The sequence below is a fragment of the Solanum pennellii genome, chromosome 6 (genome assembly GCF_001406875.1).
Source record: "Solanum pennellii chromosome 6, SPENNV200".
Classification (NCBI taxonomy): domain Eukaryota; kingdom Viridiplantae; phylum Streptophyta; class Magnoliopsida; order Solanales; family Solanaceae; genus Solanum; species Solanum pennellii.
The window spans coordinates 60,607,905-60,627,267 of record NC_028642.1 but is presented as its reverse complement, the minus strand read 5'-3'; the positions used below and the strand labels follow the sequence as shown (position 1 = coordinate 60,627,267).

Genomic DNA, 19,363 nt, shown 5'->3' with positions numbered 1-19,363 from the left:
GGTTGGTGGGTGGGTGGGATGGTATATCAGTGGAATGGACTAATTAGCAGGAATGGTTTTTGATGGTTTGACCTGGAGCTTTGCTTGTGGATGTTGGTAAGGAGTGGAAGGATCTGAGGTATATGATTAGCGAGTGAGAGAGATGAGGTTTAACTTACAGTTTGGTCCCATCTTTTAACTGTTTTATCTCTCTTCTTCAGGAACTTTTTTGTTGGGATGATGTTCTTACGCGGGAATAAGGTTGTACTCTTTTTATTTTGCAGGTTCCAATTCTGTGCAATGACTGTAATAGTACTGGTAAAGCATTTTTTCACATACTCGGCCACAAATGCAAGCATTGTAATTCATACAACACCCGCATGATTGGTACTGGTGAAGATCCCCGATGACATGGGTCAGCTTGATTCAAGCCTTTTTGATTTGTTTCTTCTAGCGAACTGTACGAAGGAATCTGGGATAGTCCTTGGATAAAACCTCTCTCCATTTTTCTATTGCATATTGAAAACTTGAATTGGCTCCACTGAGCTTCTCAGATTAAGAAAATGATGAAATAACATTGAAGGTTTCTCTTTACTACTTATTTGCTTTCCTCCAAGTGTATCTTAGTTTGTATGTGCAGTTCCCCGTCATTAACATCTCACAAGCTCCCATTTCAACATAAGACACCTTCAAGTCATTTCATTCCATCGTCTCAACCAAATTTGGGGTTTGGGATGGGGACAGAACAGCGGGTGAATTTGTGGTAAAGACAAGATAGAAAGATTCTAAAATATTTAATTCAAGTGCAATTTCATTTTTCAAAGTAACTGGTGTCCAATATCAATATTCCAATTTATGATCAGCCTCAACATATTCAAAATTCGTTAGCTATAGTAGAGTTTTGTAACAATTTTTTTTTCTCTCTCTCTCTTTCCACTGCCCTCTCCATATATTCAATCAAATATAAGTCTATGATATGTATCTTATAGATAATTATATTGTATTTCGTGTCAATTGTATTTGTATTCTGCTGTCAATTGTATTCGTGATACAACATGTATTTATCCTTCCTACTCCCTTCTCTAGATCTTGCTCACCTCTCTCCTCCTAATATATAGCTAAATACTATAAGTTTTGATATATTGTATTTATTTTGATACAAATTAGTTGTATGATGGCTGATACAATAAATACAACAAGTATTTTACCTCTTGCACCTATCTCCTCTCCAAAGCTATAATTTCTAACTAAGCACACTATAGTAATAATTCTCTAATTATTTTTAAACTATAGTCATTTTTAAAAAAAAATTAAAAAATAAATAAATCGGAACAATATTGTTAGAAGTTGGTTTATTTTGTATGTTTTTTCACAAAATTCCCAAACGCCTGCCCCTCTAGACTCTAGTTTAGTTTTTATTTGTCCTATAAAAAACACGATTTATATTATATTGAATTTATTTATTTATGTACAGGCAGAAGTGATAGCTTTGGGCCTTATGGGTAGCCTTTTGGGCCTGGGTGAAATGCGTAAAATCTCTTGTTCATTCGAAACAAACTAGGGTTTGAGATGAAGAAAATGGTAAAGGCGGAAACGAAGAAGAAAGCAAAATGTTTCAAGGATGTGGATAAGAAGAAGAATATGCAAAGATTAGGAGGAGGAAGAGGAGGCTTATCATTGGAAGCCTTTGCAAACGCCAAAACCAAGACCAACACTTACAACCCTGCCATTATAAGTAATTCTAACCCTTTGGTTTGAGGAATTAAATTATTGCTTCTGAATCTATGGTCTGAAACAGTTGCTTCTAGATATATCTTTAATTGTGCTTTTCTTTTTGTGTTTCTTGTGCAGAGAAGCAAAGGGAGTTTTATAAGAACGCTAAATATGTGAATAGATATAAGAGGATAGTTAAGCAGCAACAAGGAGAGCCTTCTGGTTCTGCAAGACAACTAGAGGTTAGTCATTTATCCTCTTATTGTAATTGTGGAATTAAGTAACAATCCAGAACGTGTTAATTGCAACTAGAAAAGTGAGGTAAGGTATGTGTTCATTCTAATTCCAATTGGTATATCAGGATGAAGAAGTAGATATTAGGAGAAATAAGAAGAATAGTGCTAGAAGCCTAAGAGAAATATATGAGAGAAAACGCGAGGAGGATGACAAGGCAAGGATGGAGACGGAGGCCACTATTCTAGCAAGGAAAGACGAAATGCAGAGAGCTGAATCTCGAAGGAAAGAACTAAGGGAGAAAATGTTCAAGAAAACCAAATCAGGCCAACCAGTCATGAAGTACAGAATAGAACATATTTTGGAAACACTTCAAGGATCAAAAGTATAAGTAATTGCAAAAGACACAAGTGTGGATGTAAGAGTTATGCTTTAAGTTTCTAAATCAAAGAAAAAACCATCATCTTGTCCAATTAATATTACTTGACTCACTATGTCTTTTGAACTTGATGTCTTTTATTCTTGCACCATTACTTATTCTATCATTTGATTTCTTAGATAGGAATAGGAGTACCAGTGAACCCCAGTATTTAAAGTCTTGAATTCTCATTAACTTGTAAAGGTGAAATCAGAATTTAATTTTGATGAATGAAGCCTTCCATAGAACTCATCACTTGATTATGAGTTCAAATTTTGACGTAGGTATTACCAAAAATAATTTTCTAAAGAGATTCTTAGTAGTAGTACATGGAAGCATTGAATTTTACCGACTTATGAGTACATGATGGCATAATCTCATCAGTCAATAGAAAAGATGATGAATTCAGCTGCAAATCGATGCAGTCTTCAAATCGCTAGCATCTACATTGTTGAGCATGCCCCCTCCCCCTCCCCCAAAACAAAATAATAAGTAGTAATTCTTATTCCCAATGATACATATAGGGGTCGGTTACTGGGATTAGGATACTAATACAAAATCCAGACAAGCCTTGAAGTGTGTTGCAGCCTGAAAAAGCTTTTTGGAGGTTAGAGAAAACATGAGTGACAAAAAATGTGTTCAAATTAGGAGAACGTGCAATGAGACTCTCCAGATCTCATAAGCTGATCTCCGGACCCAAATAAAAAATGTTAAGTGACACCAGTGAGGTACAACCATGAGGAAAATGAGTGAGCCAGTCACTACTTAGGTCCTCCACTTCACTTTCTCCCAAGTCTAGTTCAGTCAGATTTCTGCAGTGGAAGCAAGTCCATGGGTAGTAAAGCCTTGACAAGACAACAAGACCAAGACTTTGAAATGGTGATATGAGGTGGAACTCAAGTCCAAGGAGTGATCAGTGACAACAATTCCCTTGAATCTAATTTGCTCAAGCCAAGGATAAGAGGGAGACATTGCAGCAATCCAAGGTTGAAGATTAAAGTCAGCAAAATGGGGCTTTCCTTTGAGATAGCCAGATAGATGTGAGTTGAGGGAAGCGTGCGATCATAATCTCAGGGCTAACGGAGTAGCAGTTGCCGATGAAGGCACTCCTCTTAGAGAGCCTCCCGAGCTCGTACCACGACTTAGAGACTAAGGATATACTGTTACGGTCCTTGTGTGAGGTTAACAAGGTGCTTCAACACTTGTTCAGGGAATGACGACATTGTTGAGAAGATGATTTATTCTTGGAAATAAATGGATAGTTATTTAGTTGTATGAAGACAGTACTCTTGTTTAGATCTGGAAGAAGAAGATATATTGTTAGTTTAGTTGTCGGAGGGAATCGGATTTATTGTTGGAAAAATGGACTGTTAATTAACTTAACCGTTTAGTTGTCAAAGGGAATCAGAATTATTGTAGGAAATGGATTGTTAGTTGTCGGTGCGACATTGATTGAGATGGAGAAGGTACGGTAATACTTCCGTCATATATATTTCAACATGACATATTATTTCATTTTGTAAATCAATAGTTGATTACAAATTTAGATTACATTTTGGACCGTTAAACATCATCCATGTCTCACTTCCTAAAGTTTGAAATTGAGCGAGCTCAACAACAACTTCAGATGAAGGGTAAAGAGAGGCAATCAGACAGCTTTGGATTTGCTCGGGATAATTTCATTGAGCTTGAGTTTTTTAAGACAAAGTGGAGTCATTGTATTATCATAAACCCTTCTTATTTGATGGGCAATACATATCAATTAGCTTAGTAATGAAGCCATGAATAAATCTGTACTACATAAATGATGGTGTGAATACTAAAACAATAAATTATACCAAAATCCAATCTGTACCAATCAATTACAATCCATTACAGACCAAAGACCAGAATTGCACTAGAAACTGATGCTAGAGGAATTGCAGAGTGAATTGAGGCTGAAATGGCCCAGGAGCAACCATAGCATCTGGATTCGGTGGGCTGAGAGTTGAAGGTATAGTGGGCAGTGAAGAATCACTTAACAGAGGAGTTATATGTGGAGAAAGTGAAGGTGCAGCTGAAATAGTTGAAGCTCGCGTGCTAGCTACAGAAGAATGAAAAGATTAGCTAATCAAGAAAATCATGAGTGGGATGGCTTTGTGGAAGTGGAAGCCATTAATGAATGCCTTCTTGGGCACAGAAATAGTAAAGATACTATTATCTTTGGTACAAGAAGCATTTAGTAGGCTAAGAAGACAGCTTGGAATGTATTGGCAAGATTGGTTAATGGTAATTGTTGAGATGCCACATGAGCTTGTTTGTCCTCTTCCTCTATCTAACAAACCATTTTCAAAATTGTGGTCTGGCACCTCCACCATCTTGAAAATGTCAATAAGTAACTTGAAAAATATGGAAGCTACCTTGCCATAAACTGGCTTATACCGATGTGAAAACTATTTGCATGGTCATTTCATTTAAAAAGAAATAAAAAAGGTCTACGTAAGCATGTTCAGGATGTAGTATGGTAGGTCCATTCTACAGTCTTATCACATATTGAGCTCATAGGAATGTGATATTTCCCACATAAGGATACGGTTCAGGAAAGTGAATAAATACACCCACCATCTTATCTGACCTTCCATTTTTCATATAAAAACTTCCTGTTGCTACTGTCCTTTCAGGTTTCAGATCAAAGGTTAATGTTTAGTGGTTGGTGAGAGACCGGGAACGGGAAGGAAAAACTGAAACAGCAATTTTTTTTTTTTTTTTTTGCGTATACTGAATTATGTGAATGGTAACAAAACCTTCAACTCCCAAAATTTCCTAAAAATTGATAATTACATCCTACACCTGTAAAAACAAACCTCAGAAATGCTGCATACTTGATGTGCAGGGCCATGAACTTCACACATTGATTTCAACTGAACATTTTCTTTTCTTTTTTATATCCAAAGGAGGTAGCCAAGTGCGTGCTGTTGTGTAGAGTCACCATGCAGATTTGCCTGTTTATCCGAGTTCTTCCCCCCTGTCAAGTTTACAAATGTGACAATAGATCTTTTTAGGCAGGAATAACCATCTTATGCATGAAGAAGAATGGCTGCCTTCAAGTGTGAATCAAGATCAAGCTTCATATGCTAAGTGATCAAGCCCAAAGAAGCCCTTCATAGCCAAATTCACCGTGATTGGTTGCTTCACTTTGTTGTATGGTGGAATCAACATACTGTCCCAGAAGATCTGATGATCTTTCTGCTGGAATGCCGTAGTCTTTGAGAATACTAGCTGAGGCAGACATGGCTTCCTTCCTTTCCAGAACCACCAGAATATTGTCTTCAAATTCAAACACTAAATATTTGCCCTTGGATGCTGCACAAACAGATGAATTTGTAAATGCTCAGCTGAAGAGAAAAGAGACCTCAACTACGTATATTACCACTTACAATCTACAAGATGAGCCAAATGGTGAATGTTTTTAATTCGGGTGCCATTCAACTTCAAGACCTGCCAAGTAAATTAAAAATTGAGACTTCATAAAAGCAGCATACAACAACTATGACTTAATTTGAAGTTCGATGTTCAAACTAATTATTGTTTACAACTCAACTGGTAGGAATATAACATCTCAGTGAATATGAATAACTTACCTGCTCATTGCTCATATCCTCATATCCAATATTTACTTCATTTGCCAAGACCTACAAGCAAAATAAACCATTGAATGTGGCATTTATTTTTCATAATTAACCCCTCGGCATCATTTAGAGGTTGAAAAAATGGGTAAGCAAGTGATAAGGTATACTAGAATCCCAAGGGTGACAAATGGGCAGGCTAAAGCCTATTTAACCATTTTGCCACCTCTATCATCACCCTTAGGATAATGTGTCCTGTTCCTGTTCCTCCACCATGGCCCAGGAATGGATATGTCGTACTATCGAGTCTAGTAAATAAATATTCCAGTCATGAACTGATTTACCAAGGCCAAAACTTACTCCATATACATACCTGAGATAGTACAACAATCTGCTCACCTTCGAACTTGGCCAAAGAGTATCAAGCCTTGGTCAATAGTTTTAGCTAAGAAAATTAAAAGAAAACAATCAAGACAAGAAGGTATTTCTAATCATTGACTTATCAAAACAGAACAAAAAAGAAGTTTTAATCATTGCGAGCAAGACTTACCCCAATGCTATCTTCTTCTTCCCTGCCAAATAATATATGAATGTGTTGTTGTTATCAGAGAGAAAACTAGCAAATTGCTAGCTACGCATAACTATACAAGGGATTATGGAAAACCTTACTCTATTAGTGGTTCAGATAGTGGGGTAAACACCAAGCCTGCAACTATTAGGTATGAAGGCTGACCATCTTCTATGTGATAAGGAACCTTCAGATGAGAGCAAACAGATCTATATAAATTAAACTGAGATTCAAGTGATGTCAACAAAAAGACCAAGGGTTAGCTAACATTTATTTTATACCAAATGAACACGTGGCTTCAAAATTGCTTGAACTTTCATGAATTCTCCCGCTCTAATGATACCAAGCTCAACTGAATCACCAGTGAATCTGAAAAGGAAAAACCATCTTTGAAAAATATACAGTAGCATGTGCATACTTTATGAATCAACATCGACATGTAAGATGGGGAGAGTTTGGAGCTTTGACATTAGGGATTCAGTGAATACCAGCATAAATTGATATCCATTTCAAGGTCACGAAGGAAATGGATCCACCAGGAGAAAAACGAAAAAAACAAAAAGACTATTCAACCTTCACAGTATACAAAATGATAGCATTCCCTGCTAACTTTGATAAATTTTAATTGAAGCAGATTCTTATGTGGAAAGACAAAGGGGGAAGTGTTGTCTTGAAAATCGGTAACCATTACATGAACTAAAAGTTCAGAGTTTGACATTCAAACTGAACATTAAGTGCATAATGTTTGTCAAACTTAGTATCAAGTATGAAATGAAAAAAATCTTTGTCAAACATACCAATGCCTTTTAATGCAAATTTAACTTCTTGCAAGTAATTAAACATTACTTTTGACTAATGAGATAGCGAAAAGCTATACGTTCACTTGATCGAAATGGCACTGTTCCTTCACACCCAACATGAACACCATCAAAGCTAACAATGACATCGCCCTGGAAAAATGTACCAAATATTATTCGACTTGGTGACATTACAAAATCAACATGTATATGAAACAATTATCCAAAGAAAATTTCTGTAGCAACAACATAAGAAGAGAAGAAAATCAAATAAGCTAATGTACAAATAGGTCGGACTAACTAAACATGATCGAAGATTCTGGTATACTCCTCTTTTCTCGTTCATTAATTTAGTAATAGGACAATATCTGATGTTCTGGCAAAATGAATACTAGATACCAACAGAATATCCATGTCATGCACATCTATGGTGCATGTTAATCAATGTTATAAAAGTAGCAATTAATGAAAAGAAGGTAAAATCTATAACTTGAGTCCCTAGTTCATATTCAATCAATCAATAACACCAAATCCCAAACTATTTGGACACAGTGACACGAATCTTCCATGTTCATTATGCTCTATTCAGAGTCACATCCTCAGTGGATATTGTTTCAAAGAAGTTACCTGCTAGGAAGTGAACATAACTATATTAATCAATCACACTATTTTCTAGATAGAACCGATTGTAATGACTAAATCAAGTAAATTGACACAAATGGACGGAGAAGAAGTGAAGCACACTATTTAATAATGTAGATGCCTGGAGTCATGAGCCTATGACTTCCAGGGGCCTTCTGATGATAACAGAGACTTATTGTTTTAATTTCTCATTTGTCACTACCCAGTCAAATCAAATATTTTTTCTTATGGTCCATCCATTTGCAGGTTGCAGTTTAAGGTTTACATATTTCAAAAACTTTGATCGTGAAATAAATACCATTAAGCGTAGGCTCTCTGGCAAAAATAAACTGTCATTATCAGAACAGAGCTACCAACTACTGACATTGATAGTGGTGCAAAGAATCAATGTTTAACAGTAAAATCAGCAATAACCTGCTGAAATAAAGAATAGAAATACCTCTTTCACAACATTACTGATGTCAGAAGTGGGCTCAACTTTCCGGACGAGTACACCCTATCAAACGAAAAACCAGCAGTATAAGAGAACGTCTAGAAGCATTATACGAGTACCGAATTTTCCACACAATCAACTGAATAACCACTACACATCTATATCTATGTCACACAATCAACTGAATAACCACTACACATCTATGTCACACAATCAACTGAATAACCACTACACATCTATGTCTCAGAACATCTTACTGCCAAGGTGGATTCAGTTGGATGAATTTCAAAATGGGTTTGCTTTCACGAAGGACTAATTTTTTTTCTTTTTCTGGATGAGGCACAAAGTATTATTAGAGACCAGAAGTGTCCAGAATGCAGAAGATATTGTAAATGCTGCTTCATTCAGGATGACTTCCTCTTGAATAAAAATCAGTCAACTATTAAAATGTTCACCATTGGTGTTTATGAAGATAAGTTAGCTTTACTCAGCTCAAATCCATACCCAAATAAGTTCAATTTTCACACGCTTAAGCCTAAGGATGCCTTCCACATTTTCTTTAAATTGTTTCTCTGAATGTGTTCCTATGTATCTAATTGATCAATCAGCAGGCAACTTTTTTTTTTATTGATCAATGAATTCACCATTACACACACAAAAAGGGAAAACAAAGCACGGACCATGGGGTGGGCGTTGGGGGGGGGGTGATGAACTCTACAGAGAAAGACTATCACTCTGAAGAGCAGATGAAGAACTTTTATTCTGTATAGGTACATAAACAGACCTCGTTAGATGGCACTTTTAAGCAGGCACGTAGCGCTGGATTCTCCAATTTTTGCAACAACACCCCAAGGCAAGGAAAGCCTGAAAGCATAAGACAATATTGTGATTAAGGATAGCAGGGAAGCAAATAACATAAGCAAAATTCTTAGGCACCAACAAAAATCCATGAGCCCCTGTGCAGCCAACCCCTTAAACACATTAATAATGCCAAGTTTTTAGTTATTTCAGAAACACCTTATACTCTCCTTTTTCCTTTCACAGAACCAAGTGGTGTACGTGCTTCTTCCACATACGCCTTCATGTCACAGGCTGAGCTGCTCGGTGAAGTTTCCATTCGTCCAGCCGCCTTCTCATTAAGCAAACCCAACCACCGTCTGGAGTTAAATGTTATCTTATTCCCTCTCTTATCAAGCATCATCATTACACAATAACAGATAGACATCATGACAAGCCAACAGGCAACAACAAAGTTACTTGATTGGCAAATGAAATAGGAGCAAGTGTAGTGGTCAGTTGGTTAGATTCCAAATAAGCTCATATTTGAAGTTTAGAACTGAGTATATTTCTATAACATGCAACTCACAAGTACGCTTTTTCAGTCTACATTTACATATTAATTGATTTTTCCAGCAACACAATCGAACTTAAGAAATCCAAGCTTGATGTATATTAAAAACAGATATGGAATTTGGACCAAACAGATTGAAATGAAGCTAATCTCAGAGAACAGTCAGTTGTCATAATCTAATCCAAGAAAATAGATAATCTTCGTTAAACTGTGTAGCTGGAAACAAAACAGACTGTTTGCAAATCCCTAGCCATTTAGGTGGCCTGAATGAGCAGATACTTCCAGAAAAGGAGACAGACTCACCACAATACTTCCCATTCCTCTCGTAGTCTTCCAAAAAATGAGATACAACTGTAGTAGGTATTACATAACCAATATTTTCAGCATCATCGGATCTGTAAACCTAAAGAAGTAGTTGGGTAAGCAATAGAAAATATGAAAGCAACACATAAAGTAAAAAACAAATAACTTGAGATTCTTGAAGAAGATCATAACTTTGTCAAACATAGTGGAAGAACAGTATGCTGATCATCATGGTTTTTAAGGCAAATGCACTAGAAAACATTTTATACCCTGAGGAGTTATTGAATTCATTCAATAAGTAGATCAAGCAAAATTAAAAAAACTAGTGTCAAATACAAAAAGTGATTTGAAAAACTGTTGATAGAGCTCATGACCATAAGCATGTTACCACCCCTAGTTGGCCAAGCGATAGTATTATGCTTTGCCTTGGGGCGAGCTCTTAAATTAGCATCAGAATGTCTTTTAAAACAGATGAAGATAACAGCAGCAATAAAATAAACTACTTCAATTATGTGATTAAGTGATCATTTCAAACTAGTTGCATTACCAAAGTTCCCTAAAAGAGAGGACTCTGTGTAAACTAAAGTGGCAAGCCCAAAGAAGCAAGAATCTGGTCACATGAATAACCATTATCCAAATCTGACAAGCAACTACCTGAAATGCAACTCCAATGCAATCTCCATCATCATTGAATGCAGGACCACCACTATTACCTAAAAGTCTTGCCATTAGTAGCAGCAACTATAAAGCAAGAAAAAATACAACTATAGATCCGAGTATGTAAACATGGATAATTTCTAATACAAGATTGATAAGAGTAAATCTCTACGGGCTGATTATAGGAACGGTCTTATTTCAACATCCATTTACCAGGATTTATTGCTGCATCTATTTGAATGCCCAGAAGCTCAGATGATCCATGAGCATATGATGTAACCTATTGATGAAGACCAACCTATGAGTTAGCACTTTTAATCAATATCTAGGAAATCAAAATCAGGCTGTATCTATCACTAGTAGCAAACAGAAGATTGTCTAGTTGTGATAATCAACTGTTCTCCAACCTATAGAACTGACTGGAATTCAAGCGAACAACTATATGCTTCAACACTCTGAACGGTAGCCACAACCTTAAAAAGTGGGAAAATAAGGGTGTAATTGGTGTGAATGTAACAAAACAAAGGAAAACAATAACAACAACAAAGAATCTCTATAAAAGTACCTTGCATTTTCTCAAGGCAAATCAACATGCTTAATTGCAGGTCACTGATGGAAGATCAATATTCACGTTGACTAGGTTATGCAATTGTTATTTTGATTTAGGATCATGAAACCTGATTAATAGTGGATAAACCCCTTTTAAGTATAGGTTCCTGTTTTTGGCAAGAGAATCTACAAAATTAGACGTTATAACTGTAAACAGTTTATGCATTGGCCAAGGATGACTATTGTGCATGATTAAGAAAGTTTCTTTTCCTAACACTATCCATTTATTGATCTAAGTTGTAGCAATCAATACCCTTTGATCTTGGATAGATCATGACATGATGAGAACAATACCATTCATCAGTAAACGAGAACAAAAAGTTATAGTTTACCTAGGAAAAGGCAAAGGACCGCATTGGTCAAAGAGTACTATCTAAATTCTTAAGGTAGGGAAAAACATCTACAGGTCTGTCATTATCAGCTAAGGAATAAACTAATACTATGAGAGGTGAACATAAACAAACCTCAATTCTTGACACCACCCCCTTTGTTACAGAGATTGTATCTCCTCCAAGTGGATAGCCAACCACAGTTACAGCATCCTGCAAAAGGAAAAGGACCAGCTTAATATATAAGCTATATGTGTTTCATCAGATTCAGCTAGAGATAAGAGTTCTTTAATATGTCACGGTTTTTATATTCCATGGAAAATAAAAGTTATGCCAGCAACACCAAATATGTATTAACAGAGGTTCTACAAACATCAAATGACAAACAAAAAGGCAACAAGATTATGTTATAGTGATCATAAGTCCAAAATTGGCTCTTCCCCAAATTTTGTTCAAAGATTTTTATTGAAAATCAGTGACGGTGGCAAAGACAGCAGCGTTTGAACGCTTGATCGACTACGGAAGCCATTGGCGGAGTAGTATAGGGATATGGCGGAGCAGTATAGGGATAGGAAAAAGGACTTGCATATGGTGTTCATTGACCTAGAAAAAGCTTAAAATTAGTTCTGATAGAGGTTCTACGTGGATGTTTGGAAACAGAGGTGTTCCAATCATGTATATTAGAGATATTAAGGACATGTATGATGGAGCTAAGATCCGGATGAGGGTAGTGGGAGGAGACTACAGTCACTTTCAGTTGTAATGGGGTTGCATCAGGGATCGACTCTTAGCGCCTTTTTATTAGCTTTGGTGATGGATTTTCTGATGCAACACATTCAAGGGCAGGTGTCTTGGTGCATGTTATTTGTCAATGATATTGTATTGGTTGATGAGACGCATATAGCTGGATTAACGACAAGATGAGGGTTGGAGACAAACCCTGGAATCTAAGGGGTCGTTTGGTTGGGAACAGGTTATCCCAAGATTTATTATCCTGGGATTAGTTACTCAGGGATAACTTATCCCACCATGTATATGGGATAACTTTTTTTTTTTGTTTGATAAAGTACATGGGGTAACTTATCCCATCACTATGGCATAAATGGTGGGATAAGTTATCCCAAACATGACAAAACCAAAATATTATCCCAGAACTTTTTTTCTCTCATGACTATTTATTCTTATTCCTCACACCAAACGACCCCTAAAGGTATAAGACTAAGCAAGTTCAGTGAAGTGCATCGTGTAGCTGACCGCTGTCATGGAAGTGAGGTTGGATTGTCAAGTCATCTCCAAGAAAGGGAGTTCCAAGTACATAGGGGCTATTATCCAAGGCAATGGGGAGATTGACGAAGATGGCATACATCGCACTGGTGCGGGGAGGTTGAAATGGAGGCTAGCATTTGGCATCTTATGTGATAAAAAGCTGCCAATAAGACTTAAAACATAAGTTCTACAGAGAAGTAGTTAGTCTGATTTGTTATATGGGGTGGAGTGTTGGCTAGTCAAGAACTCTCATGTCCAGAAGATGACAGTTGCGGAAATGAGTATGTTAAGATGGATGTGCGGGCTTACTAGAAGAGATATGGTTGGAAATAAAGATATTCGGGCCAAGGTGGAAATGGCCTCTGTCGCGGACAAGATGCGGGAGGCTAGACTGAGATGGTTTGGGCACGGAGGAAATGCACAGACACCCAGTAAGAAGGTGTGAGAGGCTGACAAGGTAGAGGTAAGGTATGCATAGACTTTAACCTCCTCAGACCCCACTTGTGTAACTATACTGGGTATGTTGTTGTATTTTCCCTGAGAACAAATGTAGACTAAATATAATATTCTTTCTTTGAAGGTATAATCCCACTGAATAAAAAGCTAAGCATTTGCTTGGATATCAATTGTAGAAGCTTACTATCAAATGTGCTGTTGCCATACAATTAAAGAATTCACATAATCATACATATCATAGACAAATCTCGACTCAAAGGATAGGACATCCACAAACTTAATTTATCCAAGATCAAGTGCAATTGACTAATATAGCAAGCAGACATCAATTATATAGGTGGGAACTTTATTCAGTATGAACACTTGCAAAGGGTGTTGTTGGCTTATCCAATTTCTTTGACAAAATTAGACCAACATGAAAATGAGAAAGTACGTCTTCAGGGGAAAAAACATATATGAAGTTACCCGTGGAACAGCTTTTTAGAAAATGGAATTGACAAATGAGAAGTACCTGCAGACGAGGCAACCGTCCAAAACTAAGGGGCTTAGCTGCCTCCCAGAATTCCTTGCTTTCCACGGATAGCAAAGCTATGTCACACGCTACCCCTCTAGCTAGAACCTACATGCCATACATGATGAGAATTAAGCACCACATAATTAGGTTACTTTGGTCTAAGTTGTCAACCTACCTCGTCATAGTTGCACCCTGAAAACTACTATTTATAACACTAGAATGATTTCTAAGTGATGCAGGCATTTAAAACTTATCATGAAAAGCATACCTTAGCAACGTATTTTGTGTCATCTCCCCTTTTCTTCACTTTGACCTGTCACCAAAAATATTAATTAAGCTAAAAACCAGCATTTGAAAGGCAAGTGGTGTAGAAATATAGTTACTCATTTGACTGATGGAAGACCACCTATATAGCAGGTGTTCAACAATAGTGAATACTGAATACAAAGTTGACCACTATGTATATACTTGAGATGAGCGTGTCATAAAAGTGCATGTGGTAATGTGGAGATATATATTATCCCAAAAACACAATGGATTGATTAGTAAACAAAATGGACTTAGATTAGCTTATATGGACTGCCGGTGATCAATTCTTTATGGGATAGGTTGGAGCAGATATGAGCTAGATAATCAAAATTATGTTTCTTTGAAGGAAAAGATGCATTTTCTATCCTCCTTTTTTTTTTAATTTTGCAGAATGTCGTCCAAAGTTTCTAAGCCTTCAGCCCTTCACTTTGCCATCCACATTTTTCTAGTAAAAAAACTACAAAATTGAGGGTAAAAGAACCGCACTTACCTTTCTGTTTCTAGTTTCCTATCTGGGAAGTCATAAAGCCTTGTCCAGATAATTTGGAAAAAATGACCACAAAACTTTAGTCTTGCCTTCCCACTAGGTTTTCACAGGTGAAAGGGTGAGGATGACAAAGTGAAATAAATTTCAATAGTTGGACGTGGAGTCCGATCCTAAAACTGTGGATGGCATATCGCAAAGCCATAAATATATGGATGGCAAAGTTCAAATTACCTTTTCTCTATACTCATCCCAAGCTGTTATTAATCATTTATGAAATAAAAGAAAAAGAAAAAAATATGACGTCCTTTGCCCTTTAAAGAAAGTACAATAAAATGTTTTTTTTCCGTAAATGTAGTAATGCATGTTTTCTCGGGTCAGTGTGGACGTCCAGCTTTGGTTTGATAGACCATGTTTTAGATGACTAAGATACATTGTTCACAATGGGAGGGGAAAGGATAAATCTGTATACCCACACCTGAAGGTACATAAAATAACCTAAAATACTTGTTCTGAATATTGGTTGACACCATTGTATTAGAGACATCCTTTTATTTAATTTAGAGGAGAGAGGGGCGTAAATAATAAGAATTTGTATACTTATAAAGGGAAGATTAAAAACTCAGAGGTACCTGTGTATCATGTTCAACACAATGCGCATTCGTCAAGAGCTTCCCATCACCAATCATGAAAGCACTGTATGAATCAAACTAAAGTCAGACTTGTAGGCTATCCCGACCCCCCCCCCCTTAACAGGATCAGCCTACCAGATATAGTAGACAATGTCAGAAAATGAACACATTATAAAACTATTTAAAAAAAAAAAAAAAAAAAGCTAAAAGTAAATAATGCATTACAGAACAAATCTTCCTAGGAAATTTCCCACAATTTTTAAGTAGATAGAAATGAGGAAGAGCATACCTTCCAGTACTTGTGAATTGTCTTTGTTTCTGCCAAGGAAGGGAATAATCTGGAGCAGTATGTGTACAGTAAACCTTGAAGCAAACAACATGGAATGGAGGAAAATGAGTAAACACTACTAAAACTATCATGCAATCCATTTAAAAGCCATTCACAAGTGCACTTGCAGACATGTTGAAAGCAATTTTGACAGACCTATTGATGCCAAAAATCAAACTGGGTAAGATAGACTATCTATTGGGTGTACACCATTCTAAGTGCTACATAAGTATATTTGAAGTATACTTTTTATTATCTTTCAACAGGAAGAACCAAACAATAAGAAAATAATTTCATGTGGGACAGGGACAACAGCAACCTTACGAATGCCCAGTGACGCAACTGTTGATTCAAAGCGTTAGGGAGACATCATACATGAGGTTATTTCATGAATTTCTTTTTCTAAGCAACTAAGGATAAGACGAGTACTGAAGTTGATATTTTCCTGGAATGAGGCATCCAAACAAATGGCATAATTACAACATTGTTATGTATTAAAATATATTCACCTTCACAACGGCATTAAGAAAAGCTGCATCTTGAATGCTGCCAGTTTCTACCTGGAAAGAAAACCAATTTAGGTTCAGTGGTATAGCACAATTGAAAACAATAGTTTTTGGCACATAATAGTGTCAAAGAACTTGACAGCAATGTCTGCATTCAGTTGGCAAGCATTTGTAAACACAATGGTAATGAGATATAATTATGTGGGAGATATTGTAAAAAAAAATCAATGGTAGAGTATCTGGTGAGGATCTTCAGAATGGTTGATAAATAAGGTGTGACCATACAAGTAGGCATGAGTCTTTGTTCATAATCTTAAATTCTTGGATAAAGCCTTCGCTAATTATCACCCAAATTATTTTATTTTTTAAAATTGAATTACCTTAGCAAATAGTTTGTTTATTGTCTTTTTTTTTTAAAAAAAAAAAAGAATACCCCGCTTTATTTGTCATGAAGCCAATTTCAAGTTTTTCCATAACTTAGATGGAATGATCTAAATCTATTGATCCATGCACTTCTTAATGGGTACTCCTTACACTTTGATAAGTTAAATATGTACGATATGTGTGACGCTGCTTACTATTTATGATTTGTTACATATCGGTTCTTGATTAAGTTTTCACAGAATTAAAATATTCTCAACTTTGAGGTGTTCAATCCTTGTTGATTGGCATAATACACGTAGGATACCATGTAGGACTCGAATTTCCATGTAGTGAAAAAGTGCAAGCCTTTCATGTTCTTCTTCCCTCACCCCCCCTCCACACCCACACAGAGTCACGGGACTAATCCCCTTTCCCTTGTTCTGTATATTTCTCAACGACAATAAATAAGTCAATCACCAAAATAAAAGGAGAGAAGCAGTTGTGTTTCTTACCTGCTGGTCCTTCGAATCTAACAGAACTCCTTTCCCTTTTTTCTGCAGACCAAATGATTTAATTGCTGTTGATTGAGATCGTCCATTTTCACTTGTACTGCTCCTGCCATCTGCATTTGCAAAAGGCCCTTCATTTTTTGATCTCCGTGAAAACTTCTGTTTACCAGCTACTTTCTGAATCCATGGCTTGCTTATTTAGTAGAACTTTAATTCATAAACAACAAGGAAATACTTTTTCCCTAAATTGAAAGAAAGTAAAATGACTTGCTCCAATGAGCATAACCATAAGAACACCCAGTACAGATGACAACAATTCAAATTGAATCATGTTTTAGGGACCAACAAGAAAAGGCGGTTTCATTGTAAGAGATCGTCATATTTAAAGCTTGTGTTGATGTCTGCTTCACAAAATACTTCTTTCAATCTTTATCATCGAGTAACAAAACCAGTAAACAACAAAATTATGCTTTCAACTAATCTTAATTCCGATTTCAGGGGACATTCATTATCTCTTTTGGATCATTAAAAGCATGCAAGAGGTTAAATAAGTGAATACAAGCAAAAATATACACAAACATTTTTTGGCAATGTAAAATCGATGTGACCTTCTCATTCACCTAAATTTCTGGACTTCTCTCCATTCGTCGTTTCTTATCTGATTTCAGGAAATATAAGTTTCAAAATTAAAGTTACTCTTGTTTATGAAATGGGCCTTGAGCCTAACTCAACCCCAACGGCTAGCTCAAGAGGTCAGGATTACCCAAGCCATATAAGAGACTGCCCATCCCCTTCGCCATCGATGTGAGTCTTCTTCACACACGGACACACGCACACATACACCTCACACCAATGGTTGGACATCTGATCATGGACAATTTAATATGGGGCCCAAACATCGAGAAATGAGAATTGGGATGAATCCTACTCAAATACCATGTCAAGCAAATGGAAATCAATCCCAAAAACTAGCTCATGAGGTAAACATTTCTCTAACACCATATAAGGAGACCAAGAAACACAAAGTTCAAAAAAAAAATGTTCAAAAAGAAACACATAGTATACTGATCTGGAACTCAACATTGATAAAGAAATGAAACTTAGGCCTAACTTAACCCCAAAAAGCTAGCTCATGAGGTGAAAACTGCCTAAGACAGCATAAGGAGATCAAAAGACCCACACTCCGCCGATATGGGACTCAAACCCCCCCCCCCACTAGGACTGGACAACAAGAGCGTGAACAATATAAGATAGGGACCCAACATTGGATAAACAATTGAATTGGGGTTATCCTCTATGAAATAGACCTTGGGCCTAATGGTATCAGAGCCACTAAGAATGTAATCTAATTAGAAATTAAAAAAAATTAAAGTGTGTGTGTATATATAATGTAAAAACACATGCATATATGTGTAATTCCGCAGTAAACACTATGAATGTTATCTAATTAGTTAGACTACTTCTTACTAACCAAAATGAAGCAGGGAAGAATTATTGAGAAACAACCAATAAATGAGAACTCCATTACAATATAAACAGAAGATCAGATTGAAATCTCAAATAATATCAGAAAAGAAGGTGCATAGCATGTTAAGTCATTCCACTTGACTACATTTGAAACTGTGTTTGTACATTCGAGGATTATCCTTTTGTCGTTAGTTTCTCTTTGGTGCACCAATGAGGTTGCTGTATGTATAGTAGTTTAATAGACTCTCTACTTTATCAGATTTTCCACTTCAACAACATTGTTTTACTTCAGAAAAGTAAATACTTTGAGGATAAATCAGTAGAAAAGTTGCAATCTTTGGCCAAGAAAAGAATAATCACAATGCGCAAAGTGGCCCATTTGATTGACATACTAATTTGACATGAATAAAAATCCAAAATGAAGAGAAAAGATGACAAGTAGAAACATTGGTTTTACCTCAGGAGGAGAGGAGGATGACTTGTTGAGAACTTGCCTCTTATAGTTTTGATTTTGGGGAATGAAGAAAGAAGAGGATGTTAGTGATGTTGAAAAGAGACGGTGAGATGTAAGATAGCCGCCGGTGGAGGTGAGCACCGAGAACCAGCTGTTTGCGGCGGCCATTTTTTTGTGCTGTTTCCCTTATCCCTTTAATAATACCGCCAGCTAGTATCGTACTCCTCCTATGCTTTTATTTTAAAATCAACATCAAATCATATATTATTATAAACATGAAGCTCCAAAAACCAAAGTTGAATTACCATTTTACCCCTATAATAGTTAATTATGTTTTAAATATTAGTTCATATGATAGATATTATTAAATAATACTTGCTGAAATTAATAACATAATAAAGACCTAATTCAATTCTTAAAGTGGAAATTTATCATCC

The 19,363-nt window shown here is 36.3% G+C and overlaps 3 protein-coding genes across 3 annotated transcripts in view; 2 read left to right on the top strand and 1 right to left on the bottom strand.

Moving 5' to 3' along the window:
- Nucleotides 1–528, top strand: part of LOC107023678 (E3 ubiquitin-protein ligase MIEL1) — a 9,476-nt gene extending 8,948 nt beyond the window's left edge. Inside the window, exon 12 of the mRNA XM_015224447.2 lies at nucleotides 264–528. Within this exon, the coding sequence (XP_015079933.1) occupies nucleotides 264–389 (126 nt within the window). The 3' untranslated portion in view covers nucleotides 390–528. The remainder of the gene's footprint in view (nucleotides 1–263) is intronic.
- Nucleotides 529–1,463: 935 nt separating this feature from the next.
- Nucleotides 1,464–2,592, top strand: LOC107021440. The gene is made up of 3 exons (XM_015222101.2): nucleotides 1,464–1,714; nucleotides 1,831–1,934; nucleotides 2,054–2,592. Exons 1-3 carry the CDS (start codon nucleotides 1,549–1,551, stop codon nucleotides 2,315–2,317), a joined length of 534 nt encoding a protein of 177 aa, XP_015077587.1. The 5' UTR covers nucleotides 1,464–1,548; the 3' UTR covers nucleotides 2,318–2,592.
- A 1,526-nt stretch (nucleotides 2,593–4,118) lies between these two features.
- LOC107023546 (protease Do-like 2, chloroplastic) lies at nucleotides 4,119–19,158 on the bottom strand. Its single transcript, XM_015224268.2, is given in 21 exon segments — nucleotides 4,119–5,686; nucleotides 5,761–5,821; nucleotides 5,965–6,015; nucleotides 6,323–6,394; nucleotides 6,500–6,521; nucleotides 6,619–6,704; nucleotides 6,799–6,886; nucleotides 7,364–7,467; nucleotides 8,396–8,452; nucleotides 9,174–9,253; nucleotides 10,044–10,143; nucleotides 10,698–10,756; nucleotides 10,914–10,980; nucleotides 11,774–11,851; nucleotides 13,872–13,979; nucleotides 14,143–14,187; nucleotides 15,300–15,363; nucleotides 15,589–15,662; nucleotides 16,137–16,187; nucleotides 17,009–17,182; nucleotides 18,930–19,158. Coding segments are annotated over 21 exon segments (1,827 nt in total). The 5' UTR covers nucleotides 19,095–19,158; the 3' UTR covers nucleotides 4,119–5,465.
- Between the last annotated feature and the right edge of the window lie 205 nt (nucleotides 19,159–19,363).

Excerpts from the sequence above, each read along its gene's own strand:
- LOC107021440 (XM_015222101.2), top strand. The coding sequence starts at position 1,549 with ATGAAGAAAATGGTAAAGGCGGAAACGAAGAAGAAAGCAAAATGTTTC. Across the intron at positions 1,715-1,830 it reads TTACAACCCTGCCATTATAA|AGAAGCAAAGGGAGTTTTAT; the intron begins GTAATTCTAACC and ends TTTCTTGTGCAG. Across the intron at positions 1,935-2,053 it reads GTTCTGCAAGACAACTAGAG|GATGAAGAAGTAGATATTAG; the intron begins GTTAGTCATTTA and ends TTGGTATATCAG.